The 14,925-nt window shown below is 43.5% G+C and overlaps 1 protein-coding gene across 4 annotated transcripts in view; it reads left to right on the top strand.

Annotated features, from left to right (window-relative positions):
* Window positions 1-14,925, top strand: part of LYST (lysosomal trafficking regulator) — a 1,083,863-nt gene that overhangs the window by 520,025 nt on the left and 548,913 nt on the right. For all 4 annotated transcript variants that reach the window (XM_056566940.1, XM_056566939.1, XM_056566938.1 and 1 more), the window contains exon 26: window positions 6,873-7,039. In XM_056566940.1, coding sequence (XP_056422915.1) covers window positions 6,873-7,039 — 167 coding nt within the window. The remainder of the gene's footprint in view (window positions 1-6,872; window positions 7,040-14,925) is intronic.

Below are 14,925 nucleotides of genomic sequence, written 5' to 3'. Positions count from 1 at the left end.
AAATATACCAGCGTATCATCCACATACATAGATACTTTTTTCTCCAGTGTCCCTCTGCCGATTCCATGAATACTAGGTGACATTCGAATAGAAGCAGCCAAGGGCTTCATAGCTAGGGCAAACAGGAAGGGAGAAAGAGGACAACCCTGCCGTGTCCCCCTCCCCAACAGAAAAGCCTTAGACACATCAAGATAAGATCTCACCTGCACCCTATGGCTGTCATACAATAATTTTACCCACTCTCAAAACCTTGGGCCAAATTTAAGGGCACCCAAAACCCCCTCAAATAAAGCCTTTCAACCGAGTCAAAAGCCTTATAGATATCCAAGCTAACCACGTAACCCCCAGAGGCCTCCCCCTCCGCTGCAGCAATGTTGAGATAAAGTCTCTGGACATTAATATCCGTAGCCCTCCCTGGCATAAACCCTGTCTGGTCAGGATGAATGATAGTTGCTAAAACTTTTCGTAGTCTATTAGCCAGCAGCTTAATATCCACATTAAGCAGCAAAATCGGCCTATAGGAATCCGGCAGAGTCGAATCCTTACCCAGTTTCGGAAGGACAACAATCAGAGCTTCTCTCATGGAATCAGGAAGACGTCCCGTGTCCAAGATAGCACTAAAAAGTTTTTGTAAGATAAGAAGTAGCCTCTCCTCATTCATCCTGTGTCAATCCCCAATCATACCATCCAGCCCCGGGGTCTTCCCTGTCTGTAAGGATGCAATAGCCACCGAGACCTCTTCATCCGTAAAGGGGAAATCTAAAGCGTCCGCCAGGGCCACAGAAAAGGGAATAAGAGGCAAAGATATCAGAAAGGACACCAGCCAATCAGGAACAACTGGCATACGAGAGATATACAGTTAACTATAAAAGTCCCGCAGCACTACATTAATGACAACCGGATCAGTCACTAGAACCCCATAAGCCCCCTAAAGCAAGGTATTGCCGCCACCGGCCTACTCTCCCTAGCCAGATACGCCAGCAGCCTACCATTTTCATCCCCAAATTCGAAAATAGCAGCTTCCCTATCCACTAGTCGTTTCTGAACCCTCTCCTGAAGGATCAAGAGAGTCCGCTGGGTCTTCAAACAATTACGTTCAACCTCTGAAGACTGATCACTCGCCAACTCCGCCTCCAACACCCCAATCTCAACCCTCAATGCTCTCTCCCTGTGTGCATATGCATGTCTTTGGCCAGCCACCACCCCTATTAAGGCCCCCCTAACATGAGCTTTATAAGCATCCCACCGAACCAGCACGTCCGGATGGGACCCATTGTGTTCACAGAAGCAAGTGTGAGCATCCAACAGGGAAGCTATCGCCACCACCTCCTGCAGCCAGCCGGGATGGAGGAGGGGCGAGGGCCCAGGTTAAAGGAAACCAGGAGCGCTGAGTGGTGGGAGATCCCCCTAGTGGTTTACAAGACATTGCTTACCAGAGAAAGAAGATCAGAGGAGGCAAAAGCCAAATCTATCCTGGAAAACGATTTGTGAACAGCCGAGTATTAGGAGAATAATGTGTCAGACGGATGCTTCCAACGCCAAACTTCTGCAAGGGATAACGCCGAGCTCCAGGTACTCAGACCAGTAGAGCCAGAGTCTGCTGTTCCAGTGCGATCAACACCCGGATCTGGGACTGCATTAAAATCACCTATAATGAGAACAGGTAAAGAGGGAAAAGTTAGCAGTTTAGAAGTGACACATTCTAAGACCTCAACCTGAAACGGTTAATGCTATAATCTTCTGACCTGTGAAAGGGGTTTCTTGCAAACAAATGAGGTGAGGGGAATGTCTTTTGACAAAGTCCAAACACAGTGCCTGTTTAAATTTAGAGTTAAGACCCCTCACATTCCAGTTCCAAATTTTAAGGGACCCCATCATACAAACCTGTCATCATACCTGGGCCAGCACGCCATCCACCTGGAAACTCTGGGAGCAAACCGCAAGCATACCACAAACACCATTCCAGACAAGACAAACAGACAGACACAAGAACAAACAAGCAAATAAAACAGAGCAAAACAAATACATCGCCAACAATCCCTGTCGAACACTAAACTCGTGAAGACCTAGACCCTGGAACACTAAACGTACGAAGGCAGTAATTCCCACCAACCCAACGGACCCACAGCCTCCCACCAACCCAGCCCCTCTAATTAGGAACTCGGGCCAACTCTCTCATCAGAACCCCTGAAAAACCCCAGAACAGGGATACGTAAACCAGTGCAAAAGTCCAGATAAGGCCTAGTGGGGGGAAAAGTCTAACCCCTATCACCTAACTATCTATCTGAAACAGAAACGGATAGTCCAACAGCAGCAGACATCAGTAAGTCAGTCCAGAGGAGCAGCCTCAGGAGCCACATCTACCCACTGCAGAGCCTCAGTCAGAGAAGTGAAGAACCTGGTAGTAGTCCCATCGACCACCCTAAGGCAGGCGGGAAACAGCATGGCATAACGATATCCCTTGGCATGCAGCCGCACCCGAACTTCGGTGAATTTAGTCCTCTGCTTGAGAAGCTCCACTGAAAAGTCAGGATAGAAGGCCACCCGGCTGTCATGGAAGCATACTTCCCCTTTAATATGGACCGCTCTCAGGATAGCGTCTCTGTTTCTATAGTGGAGAAGTTTTGCCAGGAAGGGTTGAGGAGGAGCTCCCGGGGCGGGGAGGCCTGGCCGGGACCTATGCGCTATCTCCACTGTGAAGTAAGGGGAAAAGGTATCAGACGGCAGGAGTTCTTTCAGCCACTTCTCAAGGAAAGCCACAGGATCTGAGCCTTCCACTCGTTCAGGTAGGCCCACCAGGTGGATATTATTTCGCCGGAGCCTATTCTCCAGATCATCAGCTCTATCCAGCACCGTCTTGATTTGTCGCTGCATAGAAGACAGCTGTGCCGGAATGGGTTGCAAGGTATCCTCACTAGTGGAGACCCGGCGTTCCACCTCGCCAGTACGCTCCCGGAGCTTCATCGACCTTGGAAACCATCAACGTTTGACAAGAGGTAAAGGCCGCCAACAGCTGTCCACAGAGTCCACTGGACAGGAGGAACGATGAAGAGAGCCACAACCCTCAAAGCCAGGAGATCCAGAGAACATTGGAGGGGAGGAGCCGTCCACACCATCCAGGGGCCGAGCATATTGACGGAGAGCTTTAGCGGCCTGCGCTGTATATTTAGAGACCTGGGGGTTGTGAGCACTGGAGTCACCTCTAGCCTGAGCAGCCACAGGCGGTGGTCCCTCTTCAGAGGAAGCCTCTTCCTCCGTAGACATCCTGGCAGCCTCCACAGCGGGTTTAGATTTATTGGTGCGGCTTCTGGAACCTCCCATAGTCAACAATTCTGAAGCACTACAATGTCCAACAATGAAGATGAGCAGCACCGTTTCCAGTGCCCCAGTTGTAAGGAAGATGCACAAAGTCCTAGGACACAGCAGCCCCCTAGCAGCAGGGTCAGCGTTCAGTACTCAGTAGTACATACACAGGCAAGGGGTGAGATGTACAGGAGCTACCGTGCAGCAGGCACCTCAGGAGCAGGGCCAATGTTCAGTACTTAGCAGTGCACACCTATACTAGGGGTGAGACTTGTAGGGACCACAGTGCAGCAGCCACCACAGCAGCAGAGTCAATGGTCAGTACTCAGCAGTGCACACAGGCAGGAGGAGATATGCACAGGACCAGCAGCGCAGCAGACTCCTCAGCAGCAGGGCTAAAGTCTAGTAGTCAGCAGTGCACACACAGGCCAAGGGTGAGATGGATAGGAGCAGCAGTGCAGCCGACTCCCCAGCAGCAGGGCCAAAGTTCTGTACGCACGGGGTAAAGATGAGATGGGTAGGATCTGCGGTGCAGCAGACACCCCAGCAGCCAGGCCAAAGTTCAGTACTCAGCAGTGCACACACAGCATGAGGGTGAGAAAGATAGGAGAAGCAGTGCAGCAGGCACCTCAGCAACAGAGCCACACGCCAGTACTCAGCAGTGCACACACAAATCAGGAGTGATATATATGGGAACAGTAGTTTAACAGGCACCTCAGTAGCAGAGTCAATGTCCAGCAGCACAGGACCAGGAATACACCCCCAGATCAGGGGAGATGCAGAGGAGCAGCCGAGCAGGCACCTCAGTAGCAGGATCAGTAAGCTGCATTAGCTTCCCAGGCTCCCTTCAGCTGGATATCCTAAGCAAGCTTTCCAGCAGCCTCTACGAGCCCAGACCACGGGAGTTGCTATGGCGCCCTGAAGCCACGCCCATGAAGCAGAAGAGGAGTAATGGCCACCTCTCCTCTATAGATCTGGCCAGAGACCGTCCAGGGCCTGCTACCAGCCCTCCCAGAGCCACGGGTGTCCCCTCCTGCAAGTGGCAGCCGGCACAGCACCCCACCTCACCTCCAGAACCCCCAACAGCCTCACAGTGCGCGTCCCAATGCTGCAGCCGTGCCGCTCCACCACCTGCGCACACTGCGGCCGAATTCACACTGCTCCACTAGATATCTCCGCTCCGACAGCACCAGCACCAGTCCTCCAGCTTCCCCCAGAGCTCAGGTAAGATCCCAGCGAGTCGGGGCCACAGGATTAGCGCAAATTCAGGATAAATAGAGCTGGGCTAACGGGAGCACTGCAGAATACGACCACTCAGCTCGGGGTACAGGGTACATTCACACGGGCAGGTTTACAGTAAGTCTCCTGCTTGAAGTTTGAGCTGCGGCGAATTTTTCGCTGCAGCGCAAACTCTTAGCGGGAAACTCGCTCTAAACCTCCGTCTGTTACCCTAAAAACACTACACTAACACATAGTAAAGGGTAAAGCACTCTATATACACACCCCCTTACACTGTACCCTCCAGTAAAAATGAAAAAGTATTGTACGGCAGTGTTTCCAAAACGGAGCCTCCAACTGTTGCAAAACAACAAATCCCACCATTTCCGGACAGCCACTGACAGTCCAGGCATGCTGGGAGTTTAGCAAGAGCTAGATGCACCCTGTTTGGTAATCACTGGGATCGCAATTTCTCCTGAGTACGGAAATACCCCATATGTGGGCGTAAAATGCTCTGCGGATGCACAACTAGGCTCAGGAGTGAGAGCGCACTATGTACGTTTGAGGCCTAAATTAGTGATTTGCACAGGGGTGGCTGATTTTACAGCGGTTCTCACTACAATGCTTAGAAGAGAAGGAGCATCATTGGGCTTTTGAAGAGAAAATTTGTCCAGAATTGAAGGCCATGTGTGTTTACAAAGCCCCCATAGTGCCAGAACAATGGAACCACATGTGACCCCATTTTGGAAACTACACCCCTCATGTAATTTAATAAGGGGTACAGTGAACATTTGCACCCCACAGGTGTCTGACAGATTTTTGGAACAGTGGTCTGTGAAAATGAAAAATGTAATTTTTCATTTGCATAGCCCATTGTTCCAAAGATCTGTCAAACCCCAGTGGGGTGTAAATGCTCACTGCACCCCCTTAGTAAATTCTGTGAGGGGTGTAGTTTTTAAAATGGGGTCAGATGTGCTGGGGTCCACTGCTCTGGCACCATGGCAGCAAAATTTGCTTTCCAAAAGCCAAATGTGACTCCTTCTGTTCTGAGCATTGTAGTGCACCAGCAGTCCACACTTGACGTCCACACATGGGGTATTTCCATACTCAGAAGAGATGGGGTTACAAATTTTGGGGGACACTTTCTCCTATTACCCCTTCTAAAAATTAAAAATTTGGGGGAAAACTAGCATTTTAGTGAAAAAAAAAAAATCATTTACACATCCAACTTTAATGAAAAATCGTCAAACACCTATGAGGTGTTAAGGCTCACTGTACCCCTTGTTACGTTCCTTGAGGGGTGTAGTTTCCAAAATAGTATGCCATGTGGTGTTTTTTTTTTTTTTTTGCTTTTCTGGCACCATAGGGGCTTTCTTAATTGTGACATGCCCCCCAAAAACCATTTCACAAAAACTCACACTCCAAAATCCCACTGTTGCTCCTTCCTTTCTGAGCCCTCTGGTGCACCCACAGAGTACTCGACATACACATATGAGGTATTTCCTTACTTGAGAGAAATTGGGTTAAAATTTTGGGAAGATTTCTCTCCTTTTTCAACAACTGGGTCTACAAGAACATGCCAGTGTAAAAAATGAAGATTTTGAATTTTCTCCTTCAATTTGCTGCTATTCCTGTGAAACACCTAAAGGGTTAACAAACCTTTTGAATGAAATTTTGAATACTTTGTGGGGTTTAGTTTTATAATGGGGTCATTTATGGGCTGTTTCTAAAAAGAAGTCCCTTCAAATGCACTTCAAAACTGAACTGGTGATTTTGTGAAAAATTGGAAAATTGCTGCTATACTTTGAAGCCCTCTGATGTCTTCCAAAAGAAAAACATGTCAACTTTATGATGCCGTATACTATAAAGTAGACATATTGTATATGTAAATCAATATATAATTTGGAATATTCATTTTCCTTATAAGCAGAGAGCTTCAAAGTAAAAAAAAAAAAATAATGCAAAATTTTTTTCATCAAACTTTGGAATTTTTCAACAAGAAATGATGCAAGTATCAACAAAATGTTACCACTAACATAAAGTAGAATATGTCACACAAAAAAAATCTCAGAATGAAAGGGAAAAGCATCCCAGAGTTATTAATGCTTTGACAGTGGTCAGATAAAAAAAATGGCCAGGTCCTACACTGAAAATTGGCTGGGTCCTTAAGGAGTTAATTAAGACTTAAAATTATGTCCGTATTAGATTACTATTAACTTCCTTGGAGACCTCAGAAATCATGTACATTATGACTGTAGGGCATGAAAACCATTTTAGTAGCAGTCTAGACTGTGTTTAAACATTAATGTAAAATGTTCTCATTTTATCATATTTTATCTTGTCTTATCTAGTGTTTCCCCGGATGAATATATTTTACTTGCTTGTGACTTGCAGCAACTGCTAATAGCTGTTACCATACACTCCTGCAGTTCATCTGGATCCCAGTATTTTCGAATTGTTGAGGATTTGATAGTAATACTTGGATATCTGAATGAAAGCAAAAATGAAAAGTTGCAAAGTAAGAATCTCCATTTGTTAAAAAGGCCTTTACATAACCTTTTTTCAGTATTTTAAATTGTTTTTGAAAGCCACTTTGCATTTCAGGTGTTTACAACAGGGTTTTTGAAAGCACATTTTTGGATACCTAGTTATTAATCATTATCCGCTCTAGCCATCTTTGATTTCCCACCAGTCAGACTGCCAATGATCATCTTGTTGTTCTCTATCATATGAATATCATTCTTTATATATACATTTATTCTGTAACTTGCATATGACTGTATTGTTAAAAAGTAAAAAAAAAAAAAAAATGGATCAAGAATTGATGGAAAGATGAGACAAATACAGGGTCACCCCTGAAAAAAAATCTGATGCAGTCTGTTGACTTGCGAATGGGATGAAGGTTAGTCATTCAGCAGGATAATGGCCCTAAACATACAGCCAGAGCTGCAATGGAATTATTTAAATCAAAGTTTGTTTATGTCCTAAAATGGCCCATTCCAGATTTTATTTATTTTTGCTTATATAATAAAATTGCAATTTATAACTCTATCAACCTCTTCCCACAAATGGCCGTATATTTACGTTCATTGCGGGCTCCTGTTGTATGACACACGATCAGCAGCTGAAAGCTCATCATACCCGGTGGTTCCTGGTTGCTATTAGCAACCGGGACCCACAGCTAATGCAGGACATAGCCAATCTGACTGATGTACGGCATTTACCCTTTAGATGCCGCAATCAACTTGATTGTGTTGTCTAAAAGCGGTAAATTCCATTCCCGGCTATTTTAATGGGCTGATAGAGAATGCTGCGGCATCCGATCAGCTGAGAGAATGGCGGGAGGTCTATTGCCTTCCTCCCTGCAGTCCGATCGGTGCTCCAAGCTGTCGGTCAACTATGCCAGGCTGAAGCAATGGAGCACTGATAACAATGGTCATTGCTGTCCCATGGAGAAGCATTATTCAGTGGATGCAATCTTAATATTGCAGGTTATAGTCCCTATAGGGACTAAAAAGTGTAAAAATAAATACATAAATATGCATTATCCCCTTCCTTAATAAAAATTAAATCACCCTCCTTTTCCCATTTTGTCAAATAAAAAATGTAAAAAAAAAAAATTAAACCTAAACATATGTGGTAAATGTCCGAGCTAATAAAATATGTTTATTAAACCTTGCAAGCATAAAAAAAATTTTGGTCACTTCATATACTAGAAAAAAAATGAATAAATCGCGATCAAAAGGTGCCAAGAAAATAAATATAGTCTGGATAATAAACTCCAGATTGTGTCGCAAAAAATTAGCCCTAATACATTCCTGTATGCTTAAAAAAATTTAGATCTTTTGTTACGAAAATTTGTATGCTTAAATTTGTCTATTTTTGACCCCTATAACTTTTTTATATTTTTAAGTAGTAAAATAAATCCTGTATAAACTGGGTATCCTTTTAATTGTATGGACCTACAGATAAAGATAATGTGTCATTTTTACCAAAAGGTACACTGGGCAAAAAACGGAAGCCCGCAAAAGTTGCAAAATGGTGTGGTTTATTTTCAATTTTGCCCTACAAATATTTTTTGTTTCACTTTACATTTGGAGGTAAAATAAGTGATATAATTGCAAAGTACAATTGGTGGCGCAAAAATCATGCCCTCATATGGGTCTTTAGATGGAAAAGTAAGAGTTATGTCTATTTGAAGGCGAGGAGCAAAAAACAACCTCAAAAAAGGGAAAGGACAATTATTCAGACATCCTCAGATGGTCAATAATGTGTATTGTGTTCCAGGTTCAAATCCCACCAAGAAACATCACAGATTTGAATTTGGTGCACCTCCTCTCTGACTTTTTACCTGATTGCACAAATAATGTGTGATTTTTTTCAAAATGCAGTTTTGCTACATATTTGCTAAAAATTGAATTTTTTTTTTTTAAAGAAAAGTCGGACTTCTTAAATTGGCAAGAGCCATTTGAAATGACAAATTTGTACTAAAGTCATTTCAGCCCAAATCACTTAAACAAAAAAGTCACACAAATTTTGTGCAACAGAGAAATTTTTGGCACTTTTCTACACCAAAAAAAGCTCTATGCCTTTTGTTAGATTGCCCCCTACTTTTAGAAGACCCCAGGGTTTCTGCAGAACTTCTCTAATATATTTATCTACTTAAATGTTGTGATAAAATTACACTTCGGTTTTTCTACTGTATTTTGGCACTTTGTCCTGCAGACAGGGTACTTGGTCCAGTTTGATTGTTTTTAAAATCCTACTTTAAGTTTTATTTAGGTTACTCCTTTTCCTGAAAACGCTTATTGGGGGAGATTTATCAAAACCTGTGCAGAGGAAGAGTGGTGCAGTTGCCCATAGCAACCAATCAGATTGCTTCTTTCATTTTCCACAGGCCTCTAATGAAGCAATCTGATTGGTTGCTCTGGGCAACTGCACCACTCTTCCTCTGCACAGGTTTTGATAAATCTCCCCCATTGAGAATTTTGGCTTGTTCAATATAGTCAGACCGGTACATGTACAGTTTTTCTCTCATGCAATTAAACATTTTTTAACACATTGGCCCTCATTTACTATTGCAAACCTGACATGTTTTGTCGGGTTGTGCCCCAGATTCTGTCGCATTGCGCCAGAAATTCTGTCTGCGCCAGAATTGAAAAAACCCAGACTAACTCTCCATTTTGCTAAGAAAACCCGAAAAAGGGGCATGGTCTCCGAAAAGGGGCATGTTCCCAATATTTTCTCAAAAACCCAACATATTTACTAAGGTTTCCTGTGGTGGATTTGAGATGAGGAAAACCAGACAGATCAGAGCATGTGTAAAAAGAAAAAGCAAAGTATAGGGAAAGTGTAAAATGTAGGAAAACCTTAGTAAATACCATGGAAAATAAATTGTAGGGAATTAAAACCCACAAAGAAACCTACACTCCACTCTTAGTAAATGAGGGCCATTATGTATAGATTGTGGCTATGTTCAACTCTAAAAACTATTGACATCCTCTTTCTTCAAATGTGTGGTAGGGACATACTTTTAACCTTTTGGAGCTATCTACAAAGTCAAAAATAAAATACTCTCATGTCGGGCTGCAACTAATGATTATTTTTGTGTCCAAATGCTCAGGGTTTAGGCACGCTCTCTTCTTATTAGCTATGTCAGAATAGGCGTTCTGATGGTGTGGAGGTTCCTGGTATACACAAGTAGGATCTTGCTAGTTATGCCAAAGTAGTATATTTTTCCTCATTGTTTTCTACCAACCCATCCTTGCTAAGAGGCTATTTAGCAAAATAGAACTGGACTGTATTCCTTACCTGTGTGCAGGGCCGCCATCAGGGCAGTACAGGCAGTACTGCCGTAAGGGGCCCGGACCAGAAGCACTGTGTAGAGGGGCCCGCAGCTGCCGACGCTTTCACCCTCCTCTCACACTCTACACCTAATGTCAGTAAAAAGAACAAGCTTCTTGCAAAGCAACAGGGCTTGTTATTTTTACTAAGCTAAAATCACGGGAGCCCATACTCTCACCTCCCCCATGCCCTGCCTGTACCCGGGCCCCTCTCCTCTCTCCTGGCCCCCTCCCCCACACAGGCCTCTTGCTGTATACACCTCGGCAGTCGGGGAATAGGAGGAGGAGGGGGCTGCAAGGTGCACAGTCTGAAGCCTGAAACTAAAGTGAAACTGAAACTAAAAGTCACACAATATGTGGACCCCCCTGGAGCTGCTCAATTCTGCCTAAAAAGTAGGGGGGGGGGGGGGGTGGGTGTATGTGTGTATCTTGAGCCTAATCATGTGTGTATATAATGTATACATGTTATGTTTGTAATGTGCATGTGTTTGTATCTGTGCATTGTTTGTCTGTATGAATTTATGTGTGTGTTCACAGTGTGGGGCACTACTTGGGTATATGTGGCTCTCTTCAGGTGACTGGGAAAGCTGTGTGTACTGCCTGTCACCCAGCTTTCCCACTCTCCTGAAGGGAATTTGTGTCTGGTAAAACAGCCATATTAGAGAGATGACATGGAGGGAAATAACAGATGTCACAATAGTACTCTGCCATTAAAGGCAGGCTTACAGTACTTCCCCAGCTTTATAAGACTCCTGAATAGCAGAATACTAGTGTGACATCTGGTACTTAATGTCTTCAAAATAGCTGCTTTACCAGACATATTCTCTTCAGGAGGCTAGGAAAGCTGGGTGACAGGCAGTACATAAAGCTAGGAAAGTAATGTGAGCCCTGCGCTGAGTAAAGTCACCCAGCTTTCCAAGTCTCCTGAAGTCCCAGAAGTGATGGACTGCTTATCCTCCCTTTACTTGTCATGGAGTATGGAAGCTGTGCCCTCTCCCTGCCACTGCCCTTCACACTAAGGCTGGGTCACATTACTTTTTGATGATGTGGTCACCGGACACGGCCCGTATCTAATTAATTTGAATGAGGCAACTGGAGTCATATAGTGACTCCGGTCGGCTCATTTTTGTGCTGTATCCAGTTTTCTGACCAGACCTAAAACCGTACGGTATTTTTTTGGACTATTGCTTTTGGTGAGTTGGGGGATCCAGACACTATGACTTTATGGGGCCCCGGAATTCCTGATGGCGGCCCTGTATGTATGTATGTATATATATATATATATATATATATATATATATATATATATATATAATATCCTCCTCCACATGTTGTTCCTCTGTGTCCTCTTCACTGCTGCCACTAGACTCTGGAAAGGATGAAAGCTCAGCATCAGCTGTAGAACTAGATACTGCAGGTGAAATGGTTTACTGCCACACTTCTCTGCCTGCACATTCATAATTTGTTCAGGTGTCAAAAACTAACCATTTGAAATCTTGGCTCCAGCGCAACGGAAATAATATCAGCATTTATGAGCTGTTCTGAAAGGATATCGCTGTATCTGCTGTGACACTGGTCTGTTGCAGTGGCTTGGAAGCTCCTCATGGTTGAATATTTAAAAGAAGCACACTTACTGAACCTCAACAACTCCTTCACAAGTGCAGGCATGGAAAATAGAGTTGTATATTCTAAGCCGCTCATGAACACAGTGATGCATTCAAAAGGCTTTAGAGCAGTAGAAAGTTCCTCAAGAATACTCCATTGTTCTAGTTTTTTTTTTTTAAATTAAATTAGTCTTTTTAATTGGATTTCAGTCTTTGCAAAAAATAGAGAATACAACAAAACTGAAAAAATAGACACAAGAAGTCTCCCACCTATCCCCCTTCCTTCATCCAGGACCATGCACACTAAAATAGAGGGAACACGAGATCTTATATCATTATGACAAGAGACCTATAACAGCCAGTCAATAAAAAATCTGGCAGACAAATTTTGCTAACAGGAATGACCAGGATACCAAAAAACACAGGGTAACAACAGACATGGCATAGGCATTGAACAGGCAGGAAGAGTAACATTCAAGAAGAAATACTACCTAATTGTAGGGATGTCACAATAAAAAAATGTTTTAAGACAGAGTAAGAGTACCTATACTGTAGTTCTAGTACTCGCCAATACCAATTATGAGTACTCAAATTTTAAAGGGAATCTGACACCAGGGGGACGCGGTTTCTGGCTCTGCTTACCGTGCAGATATGTGGGTTCCTTGTTGTGTACAATGGAGGTGGCTGCTGTAGTATGGGCCAATATTTCTCTCTTCTCCATTTGGCAGAACAGGGAATTTGCATTGGTGGCGAGACCGAGGTCTCCGGAGCGATTGCGCTGATGATCACATGGTGAGCAGCGGTAGAAACCGGGTCACCTGCACTATCTACCTATAAATTCAAGTTAGTGAAGGTGACTCTGCTGTAAGATTGCCTTTAATAGTAGGTAGTATCCCCTTGTAGGTAGTATAGATAGTTGCAGACATTAGTAGCAGCCCCCTGTAGACATTAGTAGTACCCCCCCTGTAGACCACAGCCCTTTCTCCCGCATCATGGCGTCCTATGGAGGAGCATGTTGACACACACACACATCACTCTGCATCCTCTGTAATACTACAGTGGGCGTAGGGGAGGAGGTGGAGTTACGTGGGTGTCACACATGGGACGCCATGATACAGACGGGAAAACGGGGCAGCGAAGCCGGGCCGCGCTGCAGCAGGTATGGATCATGGTATCGAGGACATTAAACAAGTCCCCGATACCTTGCAAATGCCGGGTATCTGCAACGATACCGATACTAGTATCGGTAACGGGACATCCCTACCTAATTGTTTGGAAGGTGCCTTCTGGAGAATGGTATATTATTAGCACAGGGGTGAGATAACATTTACCTCTCTCTAGAAACTCCCACACCCCTCAAAAAATGCCTCCATTGGAGACCTCTGCAAGTAAGAAGAGGGCAGACTAGGGGCCCCAGATGGATTCATATTTCTTTGGATCCTTCAGTTTTATATAAACCCCCTTCTTTAGACTAATAATTAAGCTTAGTGACTAGCTCAGACGCTCTCAACTTAGTGACCAGCTCAGAGGCTCTCAACTAATGCTGCGCTATCAGTTTACATGCCTGATACAAAATTCTACATACTCTAATTTGCAACCCACTGCCATTGTCACCTCCCTCTAGATGGCCAAGGAGACAAGTAAGAGCAGATGTAGAAATGGTAAGACCATATACCTGCCCAATTTACTGAACCTCCTCCTCCATACAGAATTGCAATTGAGATTAGTGCAGTCACACATCACATGCTTCAAAAAGGCGTCAAGCCGTGCACATCTTGGACAACATAAATCTGAACAAATTCCAATTTTGTGGAGAAAGGCCGGTGTCTGATAAACCCGATGTAACAGAAATAATTGGGACAGGCGAGGGGGTTCGGTGATGGCAACAACCTGAGCCCACTGATCATCCGATAAGGGACCAACATCCATCTCTCTGTTTTTCCTTAACAACCAGGGGATATGCCCTGTGGTAAGAAGTTAGGTCACTAAATAAGCCTGAGAGAGCCCCTTGGTAGTAGTATTAGTAAATAGTAGGGATGCACCGAAAGGGAAATTTTTATGCCGAAACCGAAAATTTAGGCTGTGCTTGGCCGAAAACCAAAACCGAAAATGCATTGTCCCGCCCACTTTTTTGTTAATATAGTATTTTGTAAAATTGGATCAAAATAGTTTTTGTTAAATAAATTTGTTAAACCAATATGGGGACTTTTTGTTCAGCCACTGATTTTTCTGTGTAATGATGTCACTTATTTTACCACCAAATGTACAGTCAAACAAGAAAAAAAAAATATTTCTGGGGAGTAATTGAAAAAAAGCAGTGTTTCTACGCAGAGTTTCTATGCAAGGCACTTTTCAGTAACAATGACACATTATCTTCATTCTGTAGGTCCATAAGATTACATGATACCAATTTTTTCTGTTTTAATTTACTACCCAAAAGTTCTGGGGGAGATTTATTAAAACCTGTGTAGAGAAAAGTGCAGTTGCCCCTAGCAACCAATCAGATTGTTTAATTTTTAAAATGCCTCTGAAAACTAAAAGAAGTAATCTGATTGGTGGGCAACTACTCAATTTTTCCTCGGCACGTTTTGATAAATCTCCCCCTTATATCTTTTTTTTTATTAAAAAAAAAAAAAAAAAAAAAAAAATATATATATATATATATATATATATATATATATATACACACAGTAACCCCCCGACATGCGATGGCCCCGACATATGATAAAATCGACATACAATGGCATCTCAGACATACAATGCTTTTATATGTTGGGGCCATCGCATTAACTGCTATCCGACAGCGCAATATGCTTAACCCCTTAAGGACCGGAGGTTTTTCCGTTTTTGCATTTTCGTTTTTTGCTCCTTGCCTTTAAAAAATCATAACTCTTTCAAATTTACACCTAAAAATCCATATGATGGCTTATTTTTTGCGCCACCAATTCTACTTTGTA

Source organism: Hyla sarda, chromosome 3, assembly GCF_029499605.1.
Source record: "Hyla sarda isolate aHylSar1 chromosome 3, aHylSar1.hap1, whole genome shotgun sequence".
NCBI classification, from domain to species: Eukaryota; Metazoa; Chordata; class Amphibia; order Anura; family Hylidae; genus Hyla; species Hyla sarda.
Note: the sequence above shows the minus strand (reverse complement) of the source record. Positions and strands in the feature narration are given on the sequence as shown.